General features: G+C 43.3%; 1 protein-coding gene across 2 annotated transcripts in view; it reads left to right on the top strand.

Moving 5' to 3' along the window:
* The window catches only part of LOC120843915, a 248,074-nt gene that overhangs the window by 87,111 nt on the left and 141,520 nt on the right, over positions 1-19,443 (top strand). For both annotated transcript variants that reach the window (XM_040215388.3, XM_040502768.2), the window contains exon 3: positions 5,349-5,465. In XM_040215388.3, coding sequence (XP_040071322.2) covers positions 5,349-5,465 — 117 coding nt within the window. The remainder of the gene's footprint in view (positions 1-5,348; positions 5,466-19,443) is intronic.

Genomic DNA, 19,443 nt, shown 5'->3' with positions numbered 1-19,443 from the left:
AATGGAACCGCAGAAACCGCACAATGCGGTATAACCCCCAGGCCTTCTGTGAAGGCGGCCGCTGGGTCGATCTCGGTGGCTGCCTCTGGGTGGTTTAGGTTTGCACTGCTTTTCGTACATTTCGTTGTTCGTTTATTTTTCGCGAAAGCTTACATGTTCTCATCCTCTCGTGGTTTCTGGTGATCTCGTCCAAATTAGCTGGATGTAGGAACCTGGGTGTTTCTTATACTGCTTCACCTGCTCCTTTTTGGGCCAAGCACACGGTTGGCGATGCCCAAACCCAAAACTACGACCACACACACACAAAAAAAATACTTAGACTTAATAGTTTCCTATCCAATTATGTTTTGTGTCGATTGAAGTTTTAGGCCTAAGAATTTGTTGCATTATTTCCATATCTCACAAAGAGTTACCTTCAAGGGAACATTGTACTAACTCAACATGTGCAACATCAAAAGCCTGCGACTTCTGGAGCTGCATATGTTGGTTAAAGATGTCTGTTCTTTAAATTAAAAATTAAATACAACGCTTCCTTGAGTATATCGAGGGTAACTATAAATTACCACGTAACACTACGTGATTGATTAACAATTCATGATAGGCTATTGTTTCTGTCAATGAAAGAGCTGATAATAAATATGTTACTATAGTCCGTTGTAACTCAAGAAGGTAGGGGAGACGGAACGTCGGAGAGGAGAGGGGGAAACCTCCTCCTTACTGTAGCGTTCCGCCTGCTTCCTCCTCCTCGGCCTTCCAATCCCTCTCTCTACTTTCTTGAGTTGCAAAGGACGATAGACGCCACCAGTATCTGAAATGTAAATGCAATATTACTACGAAATCACTAATTCTGGATGCAGGTTTGTTGAAAACGCATTTAGCAGTGTATGCGTATATTAATCAGTTCATGGTATCCTTGAGATTACATTCACATTTCCTACAAACATAAGTATCCCTGAAACCGTTTCGCGGAATACAAATGTTATGAATTGAGCTTATGTATAGGCCTGAATTTTTGAAACTGCTGGTATTGTAAACCATTTCTCATCAAGTCAGAGTGTCATAGTGAATCAATGCTCTACACGAGGAAAGTTAAAGCAATTGTGTGTGTATTTTCATATTGTGCTCCAGAATATGTTGCAGATGAGGTTAAATCTGATCCATCTATGACCATTACCAGCAATCTAGAGCCATTGATGTTGGTAAGAAAAGAATTGATAATATCTTTTTTTCCCAAAATTTAGCGATATCTACATACTACGCTGAATTTGAGATAACGGTGTATTGAGGGAAGTGAGCATCATGATGTTTCACTTTTTGTTGAGCTAGTTCAGAGAGATATTCAAATCAGTTTAACAATGTGCCCTGGTGCATTAAAGAACTGCATATTCAATCCCTTACACATGTATTATCTGCACGGCATGAAATCTGCTTCATAACATGGCTGCTCGTATACAGTACCGCCTTGTTGGTCAGCGTGCGACACCTGCAATGCTGCTTCTAGCAAAACCGATTGAGCTTTTATTTCAAAGGTTGCTTGAACATATGTTAAATTATTCCCTCGACTTGTCCAACCAAAACGGCAGTCACGAACTGGCGGACAGTTGGGCAACTAGAGCATGTTCTCATATCCGCCAAAAGATCTGTCGCTAGGCGTCATTGTGCCTGATTACACACCGTGGTTTCTGAGAATCAGTTAACCCCTTGAAGGGTCGATGCTGCCATGTCGCGGTTTTTAACAGGAGCCCCAACCATAGAACAAAAACCAATACACCTCATTTCGTTAATAAAGCATTTCTTTATGCCTACACAACTCTGTGATGAATCTAACCTTTTTTCACTTATAAGGTCATGGTCCTGAAAGAGCTGAAAAATCAACTGCGGTGTTTGCAATAAAATCAGTGAAGTGAGTTGGCTTGGCATACAAAGCGTCTTCAGTTGACAGAGAGATTTACTAAAATTGTTGCCTCTGTCAAACATGTAACTGATACGCAATGTCAAAATCGTCGCCTCATTTGCAAGGATTTCAAAGCTGCTATAATGGTCCTTCCGAAACTCGGAACTTCAAAAGCCAAAACTTTACACTCCTTTCTGAAATATCAGTTACGCTTAATCACACGGTATTCAAGGAACATTCAATGAAGTTATCGTATACTCTCGGACATAAGGATGGAATTGTCGAAAATATCCGATAAGTCAAACTTGCTCAAATGCCAAAAACAACTGTCTAGAAAAAAAAAAACAAAAAAAACTAAAGAGAAATGGCAATTTCCAAGGCAGGAGGGCTTTCTACTGGTTTTTGGTTAGAGCTATTGTTTTTGTTTTTCAAGTAACCTTCGGAGACAATTCGAACCACCACTTCAACATTTACGACAGGGTGCGGCTTTGACGAGATTTTTTAAGTTTTAAAATCGCTGAAATTTACGAGTGTGGTTTGCGACAACCTTGAGGGCGTAATGTATGGAGTTTTTTTTTTTCTGGTAGATTGCTCTCGGTTCGACCGCAGGCGATCGAAATTCGGAATATAAAGATATATCTTAGGCACATTTGTACCTTCTTGAGATTACCGGACTATGTCCAAAACAAATATTGCAAACCGAACTCACTTGGTTAAAAAAGAAATAACTGAAGGCAATCCTTGTGATGTTTTAAACAACTACGAGCGTCAAATTGTTTCTTCTGTCGAACTTTGATGTCATGCATATGTGCCTGTAAATATACGGAAGTTGTTTAATCCCTGGCCAAAGCTATTGTACCAAGATACATCAAACCATTGATGTTTAAAATTCTGTACATGTATCTGCACTTGTAGGTGCATTTAAGAGGTACAACAAAAGATCACAATATAAAAACAAGGCATGCGTTTGATATAATTCCTGGAAAAAATGAAAACTTAAAAACATGCTAGTTCAAGCAAATATTGACCGAAGGGAAGACTCATGGTAGTTCCTAATTTCCCTGGAAGATAGTTAGGGTATATATTAGCTTGAGTTAATACAGAGTTTGTGATGACAAAATAAATATAAGATTAAGTCTCACGATCATTCTACGTGCTTCCGGAGATATTATGTTCTTTTTCGACATCAACAAGGTTTGGGAGTCTGGTCTTTTTTGCTTTCCATTAATAAACCAATCGGAATTTTTAAACTATTCCAAGTTTTGACGTGAGTTTATTTTGTGTAGGGGTCCCGAATTATATTATTATGTTCAATTCTTAATCTTTCCAGTAAGTTACCAGCTTGCAGTATAACGGAGGTTGGAGCATGTTTAAGTTTGACCTGTTGAGACCATAATTCCATGAATGCAGAGGAGAAGAAATTTTGAATATGCCGTGACCTGCGAAGATTACTCTTTTTAAATTTACCCCAAGATGTTTTTACTGATAAATATTTGTTATGGTGTTATTTTAAGTGAACTTTAAGGGTTTAGTTCTTCTATTCACACGTAAACAAAGCGCTTCGTGAAAATCAGCGGTATTTCCCACCTGCTACTAATATTTGTAGTAATATTTGTTTAGCCCAAGTGCATATCTTCTTGACAAAATACAATCATTCGCAAATAGGTGAATATTTACATGAGAGCCCACCACAGCGACAATATCGTTTATATAAACCAAAAGCAATAATGGACTGAGGACACTATACTGGGGAACACCAGGAGTAGCACCCAGGGTACCGGAAGAATGGCCGTCGACTTGAACATACTGAATTTGGCTAGACAAGTATAAGGCTATACAAGTGACAATTTACGTTGGTATAAAAAGTCGCTCTAATTTATAAAGTTTAATATGTATGGCCTTGTCGAAGTCTTCACTAAAATAAAATAAAAATCATATCTACCTGTTCAGATTTGTCAAATGTAGCTGCTAAGTCATAAACTGTCGTGCCAGTCTAGTTGAAGCACACATAAATCAAAGAAAGCGCAAACGACAACTGTCAAAAAGTGGGAAATAGGTTCGGCATATCAAGGAAGAAAGGCTTTCGGAATCTTATCAGGTCCATTCCGAAACATCAAACTGAAATTTAGTAAGGTGTTAAACACTTCGTGAAAATAAATAAACTCTTCATTTAATCGTGCTGAGGTGGCGGCAGCAAGTGTATACATATCTTTATTTGAAAACGCAGAGGAGAAATATAGGTCGAATTCTTCGGCTACTAGTTGACCAGCGTAGATGGCGACGTTTCTAACATTTACCTCATCCAGGTGAATACTTTCGAATATTTACAGGATCATGTTTCATAAAGGTTACCTGGGTGATAATTTTTTTATATTATGCTTATTCGACCAGTTGAGTCAGTTCAGCTTGCGGGGCACGTACTGTTCCCCTGTTTGGTGGTTTTTACCTCGACCTCTTTATCATATGGAAAATGAGAATTATTTATGTCCTGATCGAAATATTTTGTCTCCTACATTTAATTCGATTATCTGTGAAGTTTTCTAAACCGTAAATACATATAGAAATAAACTTCTCTCGTAGTAAAATACATCGTCTTCGGCAAAATGACTGACACAATAGTGGAGAGTATCTAGGACGCTCGAGTCATTTCACTGTACAAAATGCTTTACCATTTGCAATACCTTTTTTCGCAGATAGAGGTTAAGATAGAAATAAAATAGTAAAAGTTTTTGGTAAGACTCGCTCTTCTCATACATACAAAACAATCATAGAATGCACTACTAAAATATAAGGGTTAGAAGGATCCCAGCGAACGACGAAGCTAAAAACAGATTTAGACTAAAGAAACGCCACGTGCGCAAGTGGCAGTTAGCAAGACGTTTGAGTTGGCCAGTGTCTCTGCCCACATTGCTATTTTTAGACGGAATAATATTCTCGGGGATCCTTACAATATTCGTTGTGATTGTCTGTGTCCGTGTTCGCCGGGAAGGCGCACTCGGAGTTTATTATTTTAAACGTGGTATACTTTAAATGGCCAAGTCACTTCAAGTTTTTTTTAATGTGGTGTCTGGAACGCGTCTTAGACTGGTGTGTTTACCCAGCTCCTCCGAAATAAGAAAGCCTTAGTACTCAATTTTTCTGAGTCACAGATTGGCCATAGATTGGACACTACTGCGGCATCAGAGTTTGGCTAGATCGCGTGTCCCCTCAGTGAGAGCACGAGACCTATCCTAACACAGACTGTGGGGTCGTGTCCAATTTCTGGTCTCCGGTGGCCTTTTTTAGTGACGCAGGGAAACGCTTAATTTTTTTTTATCTAGGACATGTTAGTGCGTACGTGCGTTATGGACGTACCCATCGAAAATAGGAGACATGGATAACTCTCCGCGTCTCGCGTTTAATAGTCAACTAACCGACATCCCACTGAACGCCTCGTTTCGTGTGACTGTTACAGGGAACCCCGGCTACAAGGGCGACCGAGGAGAGCGAGGCGATCGTGGCTTTCCCGGGGAGCCTGGCACCACTGGCCCGCATGGGCCCCAAGGCATGCCCGGACTGCTGGGGCCCAGAGGTATATACGCTCTATTCGTGGCGCTGCTTTCGTCGAATTCAGCAGGTACTTTGGCACGTTTAGACGGGAAAAGACGTGATGTTGGCGCACAGGCGATTTAAATCGACTGTTCTGCATAGACAGCTAACCTTTATATAATTATACTTTATACTAAGTGTTTTATTCTCTCATAGATTCACGCTAAAGTTTTTTTTTGTCTTAGTTAACATCCCGGTCACAACGCAAATAATCTCGGTCTAAAAAAAAAAAAAAAAACACCTCTTTCGTGTCTAGGTAAGTAACTGGAAATGCACTCCCTACTGAAAAAAAAAAAAAACATTTGAAATTCAAACTGGTCGACCGGTTTGAATCAAACCTGTCGATCCGTTCGAATCAAACGTGATTATGAGATACGGGTACCCGTTTGAAACGGTACCTGTTCGAAACGGTACCCATTTGATACGGGTGCCCGTTTGATACGGGTGCCCGTTGGACCTGGCACGTGACCACACGTTTGAACGTGCCATTCGGAATGGCTAGCCCTAAATGGGTTACGGGTATCGTCTGGGAGGTTGGTTATTTTAAACTTATTTAAGACGTCCCGAAACTCATAAACGTATTTATAACATGGAGAAAACACGTAGAACAAATGTGGTCGTGTAGGTGCTTGCAAATGGACAGAAAAACAGACACAAAGGGTTGTTTTAAATTCTCATCGAAATTTATTGCCCCTTCTGACGACAAGTACAAACGTGCAAGCGATCTGTGAAATGTGCGAGGCACTTTAAGCTTTTATACAACTGAGAAGATTGCAAAGCAAACAAGAACCGAGGTAATTCTAGACTATAAAGGTAGACTTTCGGGCAAATTATTCTTCCGGCTGCCGCGTGAATAGGCGCTGCATAATTCTACGGATAACCTGGAAGAGTACGCGTAGAAGAGCGGTCAATCGTTGCCAACACGTATTTTGCAGTGCACTTACCATAATAATAGCGGACTTGAAAGATGTAATCCGTGATATTGGTCGTCACGGTCAAGGCAGGACGAACACAAGAACAAGAAGGAAGGCTCGTAGAAGTCTGAACACGATGCGGCGCACAAGCTGTCATTTGCCGAACCCAGCCAAACCGCAAGAATTCCTAACTTTTTTGAAAAATCGCTTGTTGCCGATATACACGTAGGACTTTTCGAACATTTGGTGCACATCCCATACGTTGTCGAGACACATTCTTATATGACCGTAGGGAAAGGCGACAGATCGAAGCAGGCAGGACAAACGAAGTTGCAACGGAAAACAAGCAGACAAAGAAACAAGCGACTGTCAACGCACGCGCAGCCGGATCTGGATATGCTTATCAGCGTGGAGCGTGCCCTACCCTCTCTCTGGTCACGTGACAGAGCCGACCAGAGAGGAGGAAGGGGGCGACGGCGAGGTCAAGGAGCAAAACACCGGGACACCCCACCCCCTCCCTCGCAACCCTCTCCTCATGCATTATATATATGTATATATATAAAATAAAAAAAATTGCGGTTGGCTTTTTGTGGCAATGCAGTGAATGCTAGGGGAGAGGGTGCACGGACCGCTGTACACGGCACGTGCTTTTCTTCTCTCTTGGAGTTGCCACTGCACGTCGCGTTTGCAGCCTTGGAAAGCAGGCGAAACGCGCGCATATCAGCACGCACGCTGGAAAACGGCGTCGGCATGAGCTCGGCTTGCGCCCGAGCCAAAAAAGCACCCAGCACGAGCTCGTAATTTGACTGCTGCAACAGCGGGCGAGCTCTCGCAATGCTCGATGTTCTTGCAGGCACATGTTCGCGCTACCTTCGCCACGTCTTGAAATGAAGTGAAACGGACTGTAGAAGTACATTCTTTCATGCGGTCGCGTCTTCTGCGAGAGAGATTCGAGCTGAATAAGAAAATTGAGGAAAAAAAGATGGAAAAAGTTTTAAAGTTCTGTCAAAAATATCGGCTCACCAACGTCGCGTTTACTTAAAAAAGAAAGAAAAAAATAAGTGTTAGTTTTAGTTGCAGTATAAGCGCACATCAGCGCACTTAAAATATAAATAGTATTTCTCGCATTACGCGGACGATCTGAAATCAATGAACCGGCGCTCCCAGCCTTCCGAAAACATTGGCTGCCACGGCTCAAACAGCTAGGCGTGCCCAGGCCGCCGATCTGTACGTTCAATATCAAACGGGCTCCCGAGAGCCGTTTGAATAAACCGGTACAGTTTGAACGGTCAGCGGTCACCCGCTTGTGCAACATGTTCACCGGTTTGAGCAAACACGCGACAACTTTGCCCAAACGAGTCGCCCATTTGCCCCGACGAGTGACCCGTTTGCCAAAGAAGTGACCTGTTTGCCCAAATAGGTAACCGTTATGGCTCATACGGGGGACCCCTTTGAGCCATACGGGCGACCCCTTTGGCAAACTGGTGACCGGTATGGCTAAACTGTTACCGGTATGGACCCGTTTATGTTCATACAGGCGCCAAATGTTGTTTTTTTTCAGTAGGGCTAGCCGCAGGTTTTAATTAAGTGTGCGCCGAAACTGTTTCTAGTTATGCAAAACTTTAGATATGATGTATTCATTGGAGATTGGCCCCTTTTTTTATGATCACAAGCGTTGGGTGAACTTATGCCGGCAAGTTTGTATTGCTGCCGAGACAACTTTAAATTACGTCTGCACAGATGTGAATGAATGCATAGCATACGCAGAATTTAGTCAGACGGAGCATATTGCGGAATTTGCACAGAAGGGGATAATTCGAACGTCAATAAGATAATTCATTTTAAGTTATTTTAACACAAAGGGCAGTAGCAATCTACGACACACACATCACTCCAATGGCAAAATGGCGCAAAGGTACTGCAAATATATGAACCTATTTGTTTGGACACGGTACTGTTCACATCTGCCATAATATTTTGAACAAAATAAGTAGAAAAAAAATGCTCGCCGAGTTTATGCTGATAATGGGAACCAGTGGTGCCGTAAAAGAAAGGAGAGGGTGACTTTCAAAAGCATAGCTTAAATATAATTTGTTATGTACGTTCGTACATCCGCAAGTTCGCCTTAATTGGCGTCTGGTGTTTTAACTGTACGTGAAAAATTTGCCAGAATAGTACAACTGCTGCACCACAGTGTTTAATGTGCACCACGCAGCAGTGATACACGACAGGACAACGCCACGATCCTCATCCAAATCGTAACAGTCAGGGGTGGGGACAGAACCCAGTATTCCCGAGTTTAGCAGCGCGAGCTTTTGTAAAAGCCCGTTTACACTCTTGCGACCTCTTAAACCTGGGTTCCTTAAAACTTCTTAAACGAGAGAGCACACTGGCGCCATCTATTGGGAAGCAGTGTAAACTCGGCGGTCCGGCATATTTTCTTTATTTCTCGCGCATTATCCTTTCTTTCTTTGCTCGAAAAACTTTTGTCAATGTTATAAACGAGCCTTTCTATGGGTATTACGCACATTTGACCTCGAAAATCCCGCAAAACCTTCGCCCTTGTGAAATGCAGTTCCAGGGTCACCGCATAGATGGCGCCATAATGCCAGTGTGTTCCCTCATTCTAAAATCATTAAATTTGTTTTAAGAGATCTCGTCTCTCTCAGTCGTACTTGGTCGCGAGAGTGTGAACGGGCCTTTACTCCTGCTTAGAGATGAGGTGCGCTTACCCACTCGGCCACCGATCGTTTTTTTTTTGCTTGGTTTCAGGAGAACGTTAAGGCAACAGCACATGCTCAGAGCCGGGCTCAAGACGCCAACACACCTGGCTGTTGCCAAAAGCTAAAGATTTTTAAGGTTAGCCAGCTCCTCTAGAAGAGGCAACCATTCAGGTCGAGTTTGTTGGGCCATGTACAATTCATGCATAAAACACATGTGCTCTACGAAATATATATGTCCACGAGGCACATGTATATCTGCCTGACGCACTGCCAAGCGGCACAGCCAGAAACTGTGAAGGCCCAACAGCATGATCGTGTCTAGGGACACACCTTCGTCCTTTTCAAATGGTAAAAACCAAATTCCTTGGGGCGTAAGTGGGAGGTCCTTTTAGAGGGTTCTTTGCAGAACGTCATAAGAAAATACTGCACCCCAGCAGTACTCGGCCACCGATCCCCCCGATAAGACAGCTTCGCTGTTGTGGGTTTGCTGGTTTGCTCCTGCAAGGGCAACCTTTTAATCCCGAATGTGTAGGGTTCATTCACTATGTCATGGGTGTTGTTTTATAAGACTGTTTATGGTATTAGAGTGCGCGCTTTTAAATTAGTCCCAGTACATTAACGAGAGCTTTTTTATCGTCTCCTTCGGCACGCTGTTTTTTTTTTTAGATTGTGCATATATTTTTTGAAGTTCGACCAAAATTGATTGTGTCTTTAACAGTGCTTCATCAAAGCTGTGCGTAATTTTTCGCGTTTTACATTGTCCATTTTAATGTTTCTGGTTACTGCGCAGAGTCTAAATCATCCACCTACCCGAAAAGGCGATATGTAGAAGGAATACGTCGTCCTATTCCGACTATTACATACCTTTTATCGATTTAGTTTTGCTTGCTGTCCCTCTGTACGTGGGCATATAAGATAGTCTTGTCTTATTCAAAATAAAAACAAATTATTAAAATATAAAAAGATAAGCCCTATGCAAGTAAAACGGCTTAGAAAGTACACTTATGAGTTTGGTTACCGAATTTGCAATGATAAAAGATAGTTCCAAGACGGCTATTTATATCATAGAAATTATTAAAAATATAAGACGGGTTACCAATGGAGATCTGTTACAGTTTGCTTCTAAATATTACGAAATTTGATGCATCCTTATTGAAAATAACACTTCAGCCCTGATATGTTATGGGACTCCCTCAACGGTTCAAGCCCCTTCAGCCCTTCGAACCACTTCAACCCTTCAGCCTTTCAGACACCTTCAGCCCCTCAACCCTCTAGACGTCAAACTGACTGTGAACCATTAACCAAAGTGCAGTTTACACGGTATTGGTAATTTATTTCACAGACTGAGTTTTACGTGAACGTTGTAACTAAAACATATGATAAGAACCAACTTCTACTCAAATTATGGCTGCACGGACAGAGTTTCAAGAAGTAGGGCATTGAGAGACCTTCTTGATCCGCACACCAAGCTGCACTAGAAGATAAGCCCTGCACATGGGACGGGAAACCGAGACTGAGCGTCCGCTAGTTGTAACGCATTTAATTTATGCTCATTGACGGAGAGAAACAGGGCAACCAGCTCCTGGGTAATGCTGTACTTGAACGGACTAAAAACAGGTTATCTTCAAACAAACAGCAAAACATTCCCGGCACGTTTTTCCCACGCACTTTCTCTTCCTCGTGAACCGAGGACTGGGCATGCTTGGGTGTAAGAAAATGCCAATCTCTCTCTCCCTCTAGTCGAGAACGTGATACACATACACAGAACACAGATACAGCGATGAGGGGCGGGGGAACGTCTCAATTTTCAACGTTTGTTGTGGCCACCCGCTACAAATTGGCCAAGCGGTTTCCTCGGCTCATTTATCTGAATTGTCACGTGATCTCTCCCACAGACCCGTTAAAACGACTTTGATGGGTGCTGTGGTTTTACAGAAACGATTGAGACAGAGCACACAAGCCTCAGAAAACTTTGATGGGTCTCTTACACCCTTTCGGAATTCTTAAATGTTGCATCGGGCCCTCTAGAAAACTTTGACGAAAATCTCAAACGCCTCAAACATTTTTAAAGGGTACGTCAGAACACTTTGGAAATCCTTGAGGGCCCCATAACCCTTTGAAGTACGTTTAAATGTTATAATAGCCTTCCATCTTAAAACATTTTCCATTTAAAAAAAAAATCTCCCAAATTAACTTTAAACAATTTTGCGGCCAATTGGTGAGCGCTTCTATGTTTAAATATGGTATAAAAGTTCCGAAACCACTACACCACACCGGTTGAAAGCTTATTGCAAAAGGCCAAAACTTTAGAGTTAGTACATTTAATTCTTTGTTATGAAATAATTTAAGAGCTTAATACGATAACTTTAATTACAACATAATATATTTAGAGATTTCAAACAGGTTGAACTTTTGTCGATCAAGTGGAGATAAAGTTCCGTGATAAGTTTTTTAGCGGTTCGATTTTGTATATCTTTGTCATCACTGCTTGATTTCCCAGACCCCTCGTCTGAGGGTATGTTTTTAACTATGATGTCATAGGCTTTTTGTGGTAAAAAATACTTGGATTCCATTTCATCACATACACACAACTGTCAAAGCTGGGCCAGTCATAATTTTTTTTTACAGAAAAGTAGGTTTATGGTAGGTGCAAGAAATGCAGGTTAGTTATTCGATTACGCGTGTTTACACGCACACGTTTTTATTATCTCGGATTGTCAAATTTTAGGGCGCTATCAATCTGCAAAGCGCGGTGGTTTCAGATTGATACCTCCTACCGTTACACTCTTAAACCACGTTATTTTGGTGGTATTATTTTGAAACCACTGGTCCCCAAGGGGCCCCCTTACAAATGTTCAATAGGTATGTGCGAACTCTATTTGAGCAAAATATTTTATACATCCAGCAGAAGGAATTTGAAGAGGTGCCAGTGTGACGCATGCGCTACATTGGCACGTGCGCCGAAACGATATAGGGTGGCCTGCATTGCGGAGTTGGCAGTACACGCGGCTGGCACGCGAAATAACGGGATTCGAACCCCACTCAGCCGGTTCTTTTTTGTCTCTCAGTCATTGTTTTTCCAAACCATTGGAGCGAATTTTCAGCTGTCATCATATGTGCTTGTTCAGGACATTAGTGTACGTACTGCTTGTATAAATGCAGCGGTTACGCGCTGTTCGGGACAGTAGCTTTTTCGCCCCCCGACACAGGATGCACCTTGCCCATCTTGCGTAGACAAGCTCGCCTCCTTAAACGTTTATTCGGACTTCTAAATTCGTCCAGCACTTTCCATCCTTTACAATATACACGCGTTCAGGCACTCGCAAGGTCTACTTCTTGCGACAGCCCTGGTGGTTTTTCTAGATAAAGGCAGGCCGCTTTTCTATAAATTGTCGGGCATGATCCGATACGTGACAGAAAAAAGAATGACACCCATACACTCACTGCCAGCTGAACGTAAGCATGCCAGCTGGCAGTGAGTAAGCTGCCAGCTGAACAGAGATGAGCATGGGTAGTCCCGAACATTCTATTAGGGAGTTTTCGTAAATCGTTTCCGCTGTCCCGCAACGCTCTCCGCAACCAGTTACGCTAGCCGAAACTCCACAGTCAAGGCCACCGGCGCGCCGGCGCAGTGGCGGCTGCTTCGTTGCGGGGTGCTTAGCGGAGGGGTAGACGCGGTTTACGAAAACTCCCTATTATCTCTCCAGATTCACTGCGTTTGCTGAATTAGCCGACATAAATGGCAAGGAATGAATCACGAGGAAACAACTGTGACCTTCTTGCATGTACACTTCGCGCATTCCCTTTTTAACGGCTCCTCTTTTACTGTATCGTCTCCAGGTTTTACCTTGCCCCAACTTGGCTCCCCTCGCAGCTTAGGAGAGGGGAGCGTTAAGAGTAGGGAATTGTAGTAGACCGTTTCCGCAGCCCGCTAAGCGTCCGGATAACGCTCCGTAATCCGCCACAAGACCTTGAACTATGCAGACAAGGCTGGGGGCGCGCCTGCGCAGGTGCGGCGTTTTCTTCGGGGATAACGTAGCGGAGGAGAAAAACGATCTACTACAACTCCCTAATATTATCTTCCCTGCGGAAAACCGATATTGTACGTGGCCGTGTAAGTGGTCAGCGACCAGAGTCTAGTCGAATACGAGATAACTGTCGGGATCAGTTGTATATTTCTAAAACGTGTTAATCATTCTTTTCAGTACTGGATTAAGTGTATTCAACAATCGAAATTTCATATCCAGTCATTACATGACGTTAGATTAATATGTGGAAGTTTTTGCGAAAGTACAATGCAAGAATATGTGACAATAAAAAATGCTTTGCTTCTCAGCGTGACGAACTCTGTTCTCTTCATTCTTTCGGTACACAGAAATGCTTGCCGGTTCACTCCTTTGCAGCGCGGGCGAAAAGACCAATCAATCTGGCGTACAAAACGCGTGCAGCGAACTACAAAACTTAAAAAGCGAATAAAAATAAAGATGAAAAAGAACACAAAGCAGGTTGGCACAGATGACTTGAAAAACGAATGAATAAAACACATAGTGACGGACACACACAGACAGGACAGTACTTTCAATTAGCAACCGACGTTTATGATGCCTCTTTAATGGGTCAGCGCTTCTCTATCCCAACTCTTAAAAAAAGGAAGAAAACCCTGGATGACAAAAAAGATAACGGCGTTGTAAAAAGGGAAAATGAAAAAGAAATAGAAACAAGATACTCAAATTAAAAATCAAAAGAAATATTAATAAAAAAAAATAAACACCGCTGGATATTGCGTTGTGTCCTGGTCTACGGGGACGCTGTTCAGCGAGACACCAGTCTGGTCCGAGCGTTCTGATAGACCAGGGGTCTCAAAAACGCGGCCCGCAGGCAGCAGCGGCCCAGGACTGGCTGGGTCGCGGCACGCAAGGAACCGGCTAAGAGTCCCGGTTCCCATGTCTCGAGCGCACGCGCCATCGTGGTCTCATCTCGCCGATTCATTTTTGCTCAAAAAGTCGCTCCGCTTTTTTAGCGTATTCATATTCATTTGCACTTTGTTTCGCTTTATCGTTTGCTTCCCAGCTTTTTGTAATGATAACAATTGCGGTAGTTGGCTGCAAGAGCGAGCTCCTCGTTGAAGGATACATCTCGGATGCGGAAGGTCTAGATCAGTAGGAGAAACTGCCGAAGATGAAGCTACGAGCTCAGAATTCTCGGCTTAAAAAAATATCCCATTTAAAAGACAAGTATGGGTGATGTAATAGAAATCGTCAGAAAAGCAAGAACTGTCAAACAACTGATTATTTTTAGAGAAATGTTGAGCTTGGTTAATTCTTGAGGCACTTGAGCAACCAGAACGACAGTGTACTTGCTCTCTTGTTCTATTAGAAATGCGAGCACGTTGGCGGGACGGTATCATTTTAATTATTGTTAGCACATCACATCAGGGCCCAAAGAAGTCTTATAAACAAATCAAACGTAAAAATGGCACTGGCAAAACGGAGTTTACAAAAAACATCCAGCACGAGGTGTGTTCTCTTTTAAAATCGTTTGAACCCCCCCCCCCCCTCTCTCTGTCCCCCCCCCCCCCCCCCCCCCCCCCCTAACTTTGGCTCCGGCCTTCCCAGTGTCGGCGATCTGGCCCCCAAGCTCCAATGAGTTTGAAACCACTGTGATAGACTGTCATCGCGGTTTTTCTTTTTTGAGGGTTGGGTTAGAAAAGCGCTGACCTATTGAGGACGCATCATAAACGTCGGTTGCTAATCGAAAGAACTGTCTTGTCTGTGTGTGTCCGTCCCTACGTGTTTTATTATTTTGTGTTTCAAGGCAAAATAAATATATTGAGTAGAAAAACACCTTGCGCAGGGAAGATGGTCATGAGTCGTGATGTTTTCCATGATCATTGTCTCTCGTAGATTTTTGTATTCAACAAATATACTATTTTTTATTTTTAAGATTTATTGGACGTGCCGTGTAGACTGCTATGATTGGTTCTTGCATGTTCTTCAAAGATCTGGAAAAAAGAATAGTTCCTTTTTTTTACGAAGTTTACAGATTCAAGCAACGGGCTTTGCAATCGCCCCTCGCGAAGTGTTGAAAGACGTGAAGCGTTGCAACGACGCATAATATTCGGAAAAGAAGGAGAGAGAACTCGGCGAACGGTTGCAAAGCAACGCAGATTGATTCGCAGCACGTCCTCACATCCAATCTCGTGGAAACATGTGGGAGCTCCAGCCTCGGCGCCTTCCTGTTGCGTACGTCGCTTGTGTAGCGCGTGAGAGCTTCCATTTTCCACTCCTGCCAACGTCCCCCCTACCCCTGCTTGCCACCCGACGTTTGCGATTCCCCGAACTAGGACGCGAACTCGAGGAACCAGTGGTGCGCGATCCCCTCTCCACTGCCGCGTGTTGGCTGAGCCGCGCCATGTTGGCGGTATATCGATCTTGCGTAGAGCAAAGCAGCCAAAATCAGCTTTCATTTTATTATTTATAAAAAAAAAATAGGCAAACCGCAGGGGATAAGCTTTTTCAGTTGCTTTACTGTGGACTACATCAAAATGCAAATTTTCTAGACCCCGTTTTACTATACGTCCGAGCGTTCTTAAAGGGGCACTGACACATCAAAATCTTATTTTTTATTATTATCCGAAACGGTCGAAAACGATGCCGGGACATTACCCTCAAAATTTGAAATTTGGGAATTCAGTATTCGTGAAGTAAAAAAACAATTTCCAAATGCCGAATTCGAAGTTCCCGCGCGATCGGCGCCGGTGCCTTGACGTCAAAAATTGCGGAGACCTGAGAGTCCCCTTTCCAGTCACCACTCCCTGCTGTTGCCATGGCGACCCAAAGCGAGGAGGAAAGGAGCGAGCGCCGGCTAGCGCCGGCGTTGCGGCGGACCGGTTTTGAGCGGTGTCGCCTGTTTTCCGTTGGAGGATACAAATCCAGGAGACGGCACCACAACGAACTCCCGATTTTTGGTATTTCAAAAAGAAGGGCCGTAGTGCGTTCGCAATTGCGTTAAAAAACATGTTTTAGGATTGCCGTCATTAAATGTTATAAAGATGCCGCCTACGAAGCTTCTAATGTTCCTGATTTTTGACGTCACCGATCAAAAGAAGCGAGGAGGCGAGAGGCGGGAAAATCAAACGCCAAAAATAAAAAGGCGCGCGTGCGCGCGGGAAATTTTTTTTTCGCGATGCGGTTTTTTTTGCGTGTCTATGGCTGCAACTTGCATCGTTTTAGACAATAAAAATAAATACGACCTTTGGGGTGTCAGTGCCCCTTTAAGACTACACCGCGCATAAGTACAGAAACGCGTAATAAAAGCGGAAGTTCACGGTGCATTAATTGCGGTCCATTGGTTTAGACGATGATAGCGCACACACAAAAAGTTGACGAATGTCGTTACGCTGCACTTTTGCCTCTGCTTGATTGTCTTCGTTGGCATGCTGTGTTGTCTGCGCTCGTATTTAGGTTGAGCGACTCTAGCAATAATACGTATTGTGTTCTTGGAAGTCTATATTCCGCTGAGTACATTTCGGCGAACCTTACAACATGTACCGTAACATCAAATATCCGCACATTTTCACTGAATTAAGGTTCTTTCTCTTATTACATTTTTCTCCTGAGTCTTGCCTGCTCAAGTTGCATCGTTGTCATTGCGACTGAATCTCAATGAGGCCGTTTTTGCTTAAACTGTAGATTTTGGTCATTTAATTAAAACGCAGCGAAACGAGGCTTTGGAACTTCACGACGTGCAATTCAAGCTTTAGTTCTCAGCGAAAAATAAAAATTGTAGCTAACACCCAACTCCAAATTAAAAAAAAAATATATATATAGTTTTTTAAACTCCGATTTTGATTTAAAAGCAAGTCCTCAATGTTTGTATTTTACTGTAAGATGGGAATGTTATGAAATTAATTAGGTGCCTACCTATATTTGTGTGGCACGCAACTGTTTTTTTACGACGTTTTTCTTAAAGGGCAACTCCACTCAAAAAGTCGACCCTATCGAAATGACTGATATCGCTTTAGGAGGTCAAAATACGGTCATACCCAAAATATCACGTCAAACCGACGCCGCGTTACCGATTAATACCAATATTAGAAATGTTCTCCCGGCTCGGTTAGCGGCCCGAAAGCGGGTGAGCAACGCTGGCACCGGGTGAGCTAGTGAAGCAACACTGGGCAATGACGTAGTTCTAGTCCTACGCTCTCGTACGGACGCCGTGAGCGCTTCGTTTCCCGTCGCATTCTGCGATTCTGCTGACGGCACGAGGTGTTTACCACATTATTTTGTGTTTCCCTATTTTTATTAGCCTCCAGGCAGTTCCTTTAACTCCTGCATTGCTTCTGCAACAGCGCGGAAGAGAGCGAAGCGCTGCCGCTCGCTCACGCGCGCGTCGTGGAGCCGGAGAGATTCGCCGTACTCGCGTTGGGCAATGTCGAGCAGGATTTGTAGTGGCCTGGGTTGCACCAAAAACCCGGTGCGCAACCCGGAGCTGCGGTTCCACCAGTTCCCCAGAGACCGGAAGAGGCACAAGGTGTGGGTCGGTGCCGTTCGCCGGATAGACTTCGGAAGACCGCTGACTCCGAGCTCCAACGTGAAGCTCTGCTCCCAGCACTTTACGTCAGACACCTACACACGGGATCTGCGGTTGCTGACTGTTGCGGGTTTCTCCACGAAACATGCGTCTTTGAAGAACGATGCGGTGCCGTCGCTGTTCGCGTACCGTCCGCCGGCTGCTCCAGCACGATCGGCCGGACGCAGCAGGTCGCGGCTGATCTAACTAGCGTGCACATAAAGGCACCTTAGCTTAGCAACTTAGACCACTTGTGGATAAATCTGTCCGTCTATCTCCCGTTATTTCGTTTTCTCTCGGTTCGCGAGCAAAAAACAAATACAGTCACGCTGCGCCGGCACCGACCGCGTCATATTTATAGCAGTCGGATTCGCTTTTCGGCCGGCAAATTTATAAATACACACTAAAACTTACTACATTTGGTGCATATTAACAAAGTGAAGCGGTAAAAAAAGAAAATGTGCATCTAACCTTCTGTTTTGAAACTCCACGTGCGATTGAGCCGACCTTGTCGGCGCGTCGGCTGAGAAGCGCGGGACCAGAAGTAGGTCATGCCGACGACGCGCCACTAGTATCACTGTTGCCAAGCTGCTTCAACCGGTAGTTTCGGTTTCGCCGTGCCGCCGGAACGATACTTGGATTCGCGATATCTACAAAACTATACACACTACCGAAAAACAAATTATATCTCGTGATTCAGGGCCGCCGGCTTCGACTAAACAGATCATAACCCAAAAATTGTAAAAATGGAGTGGAGTTGCCCTTTAACTACATGGGTTTTATTGAAATTCTAGAAGTTGAAAGCATGATATCAGCAAAGATTAAATTAAATTTTTTCACGAAAAATATCTTTATGAGAGTTCAGAAGCTTCTTTATCCAAATCATATTTTTCGTGCATATTCCAGACATAAAATAATTGCTGTCTTTTTTGCCATGCATGACACCTACATTTGAAATGTTGCTCTAAGTTTCGTCTCTCTCTTAATCATTTACCCCCCCCCCCCCCCCCCCCCCCCGATATCGTGCATTATCAATCTCCTCTAGACCTAGTAAACCAATAATCAAACCTCTGGTTTCTTATCGTACTTTACTGTACCTCAGTTATTTCATACTCGGCACCAAAACCCGCGGGTCGCACCAAATCACTGAACATTTCAGGGAGGACAGGACGGAGCCCTGCGCACTTTAAAAGCCCATGTTTGAGCATCTCGCTGTCAATATGGCAAACAACACATATGTGTCTATAACTTTATATTTACCCCTTTGTATTTTTTTTCTTTAAGCTCCTTCTTTCTCCTCAAACAGGTAAGAGCTTCCCTCTGAAATATCGGACACCTTTTCCTTTCTTAAGTCATAGTTTTGACGTGAACATCGTTCATCGTTCAGTCAGATTTCTCTTGCATTTGTATTTCCCTCAATTTATCTTTACCTATTTTACTTTCTTTTTCATTGAAACTGGTTTACTCAGTCCCATCACCACTATTAGGCATGTGAATGTCAACATTAGAGTTCGTTTCGTTGATTTTTTGTTTAAGTATTTTTTGTGCACAATTGGCTTTTATAACTTCCCTGCCTACCGCTTATCCTTAATTTCAGTTAACCCTTGTTTAAACTTAAATGTAATAATTGACCTTATGTTGCAAAAAAAACAAAAAAAAAAAACAGCCCATGTACCTTTGTATTTTTTCGCTTGGTCTGTTTCTGTACGCTCCCAGTGCCAATCTGCCCACGCTCTTTTGTCGAATTTTCAAT

Source organism: Ixodes scapularis, unplaced genomic scaffold, assembly GCF_016920785.2.
Source record: "Ixodes scapularis isolate PalLabHiFi unplaced genomic scaffold, ASM1692078v2 PGA_scaffold1__304_contigs__length_218370807, whole genome shotgun sequence".
Lineage (NCBI taxonomy): Eukaryota > Metazoa > Arthropoda > Arachnida > Ixodida > Ixodidae > Ixodes > Ixodes scapularis.
This window is presented reverse-complemented; position numbering and strand designations above follow the sequence as displayed.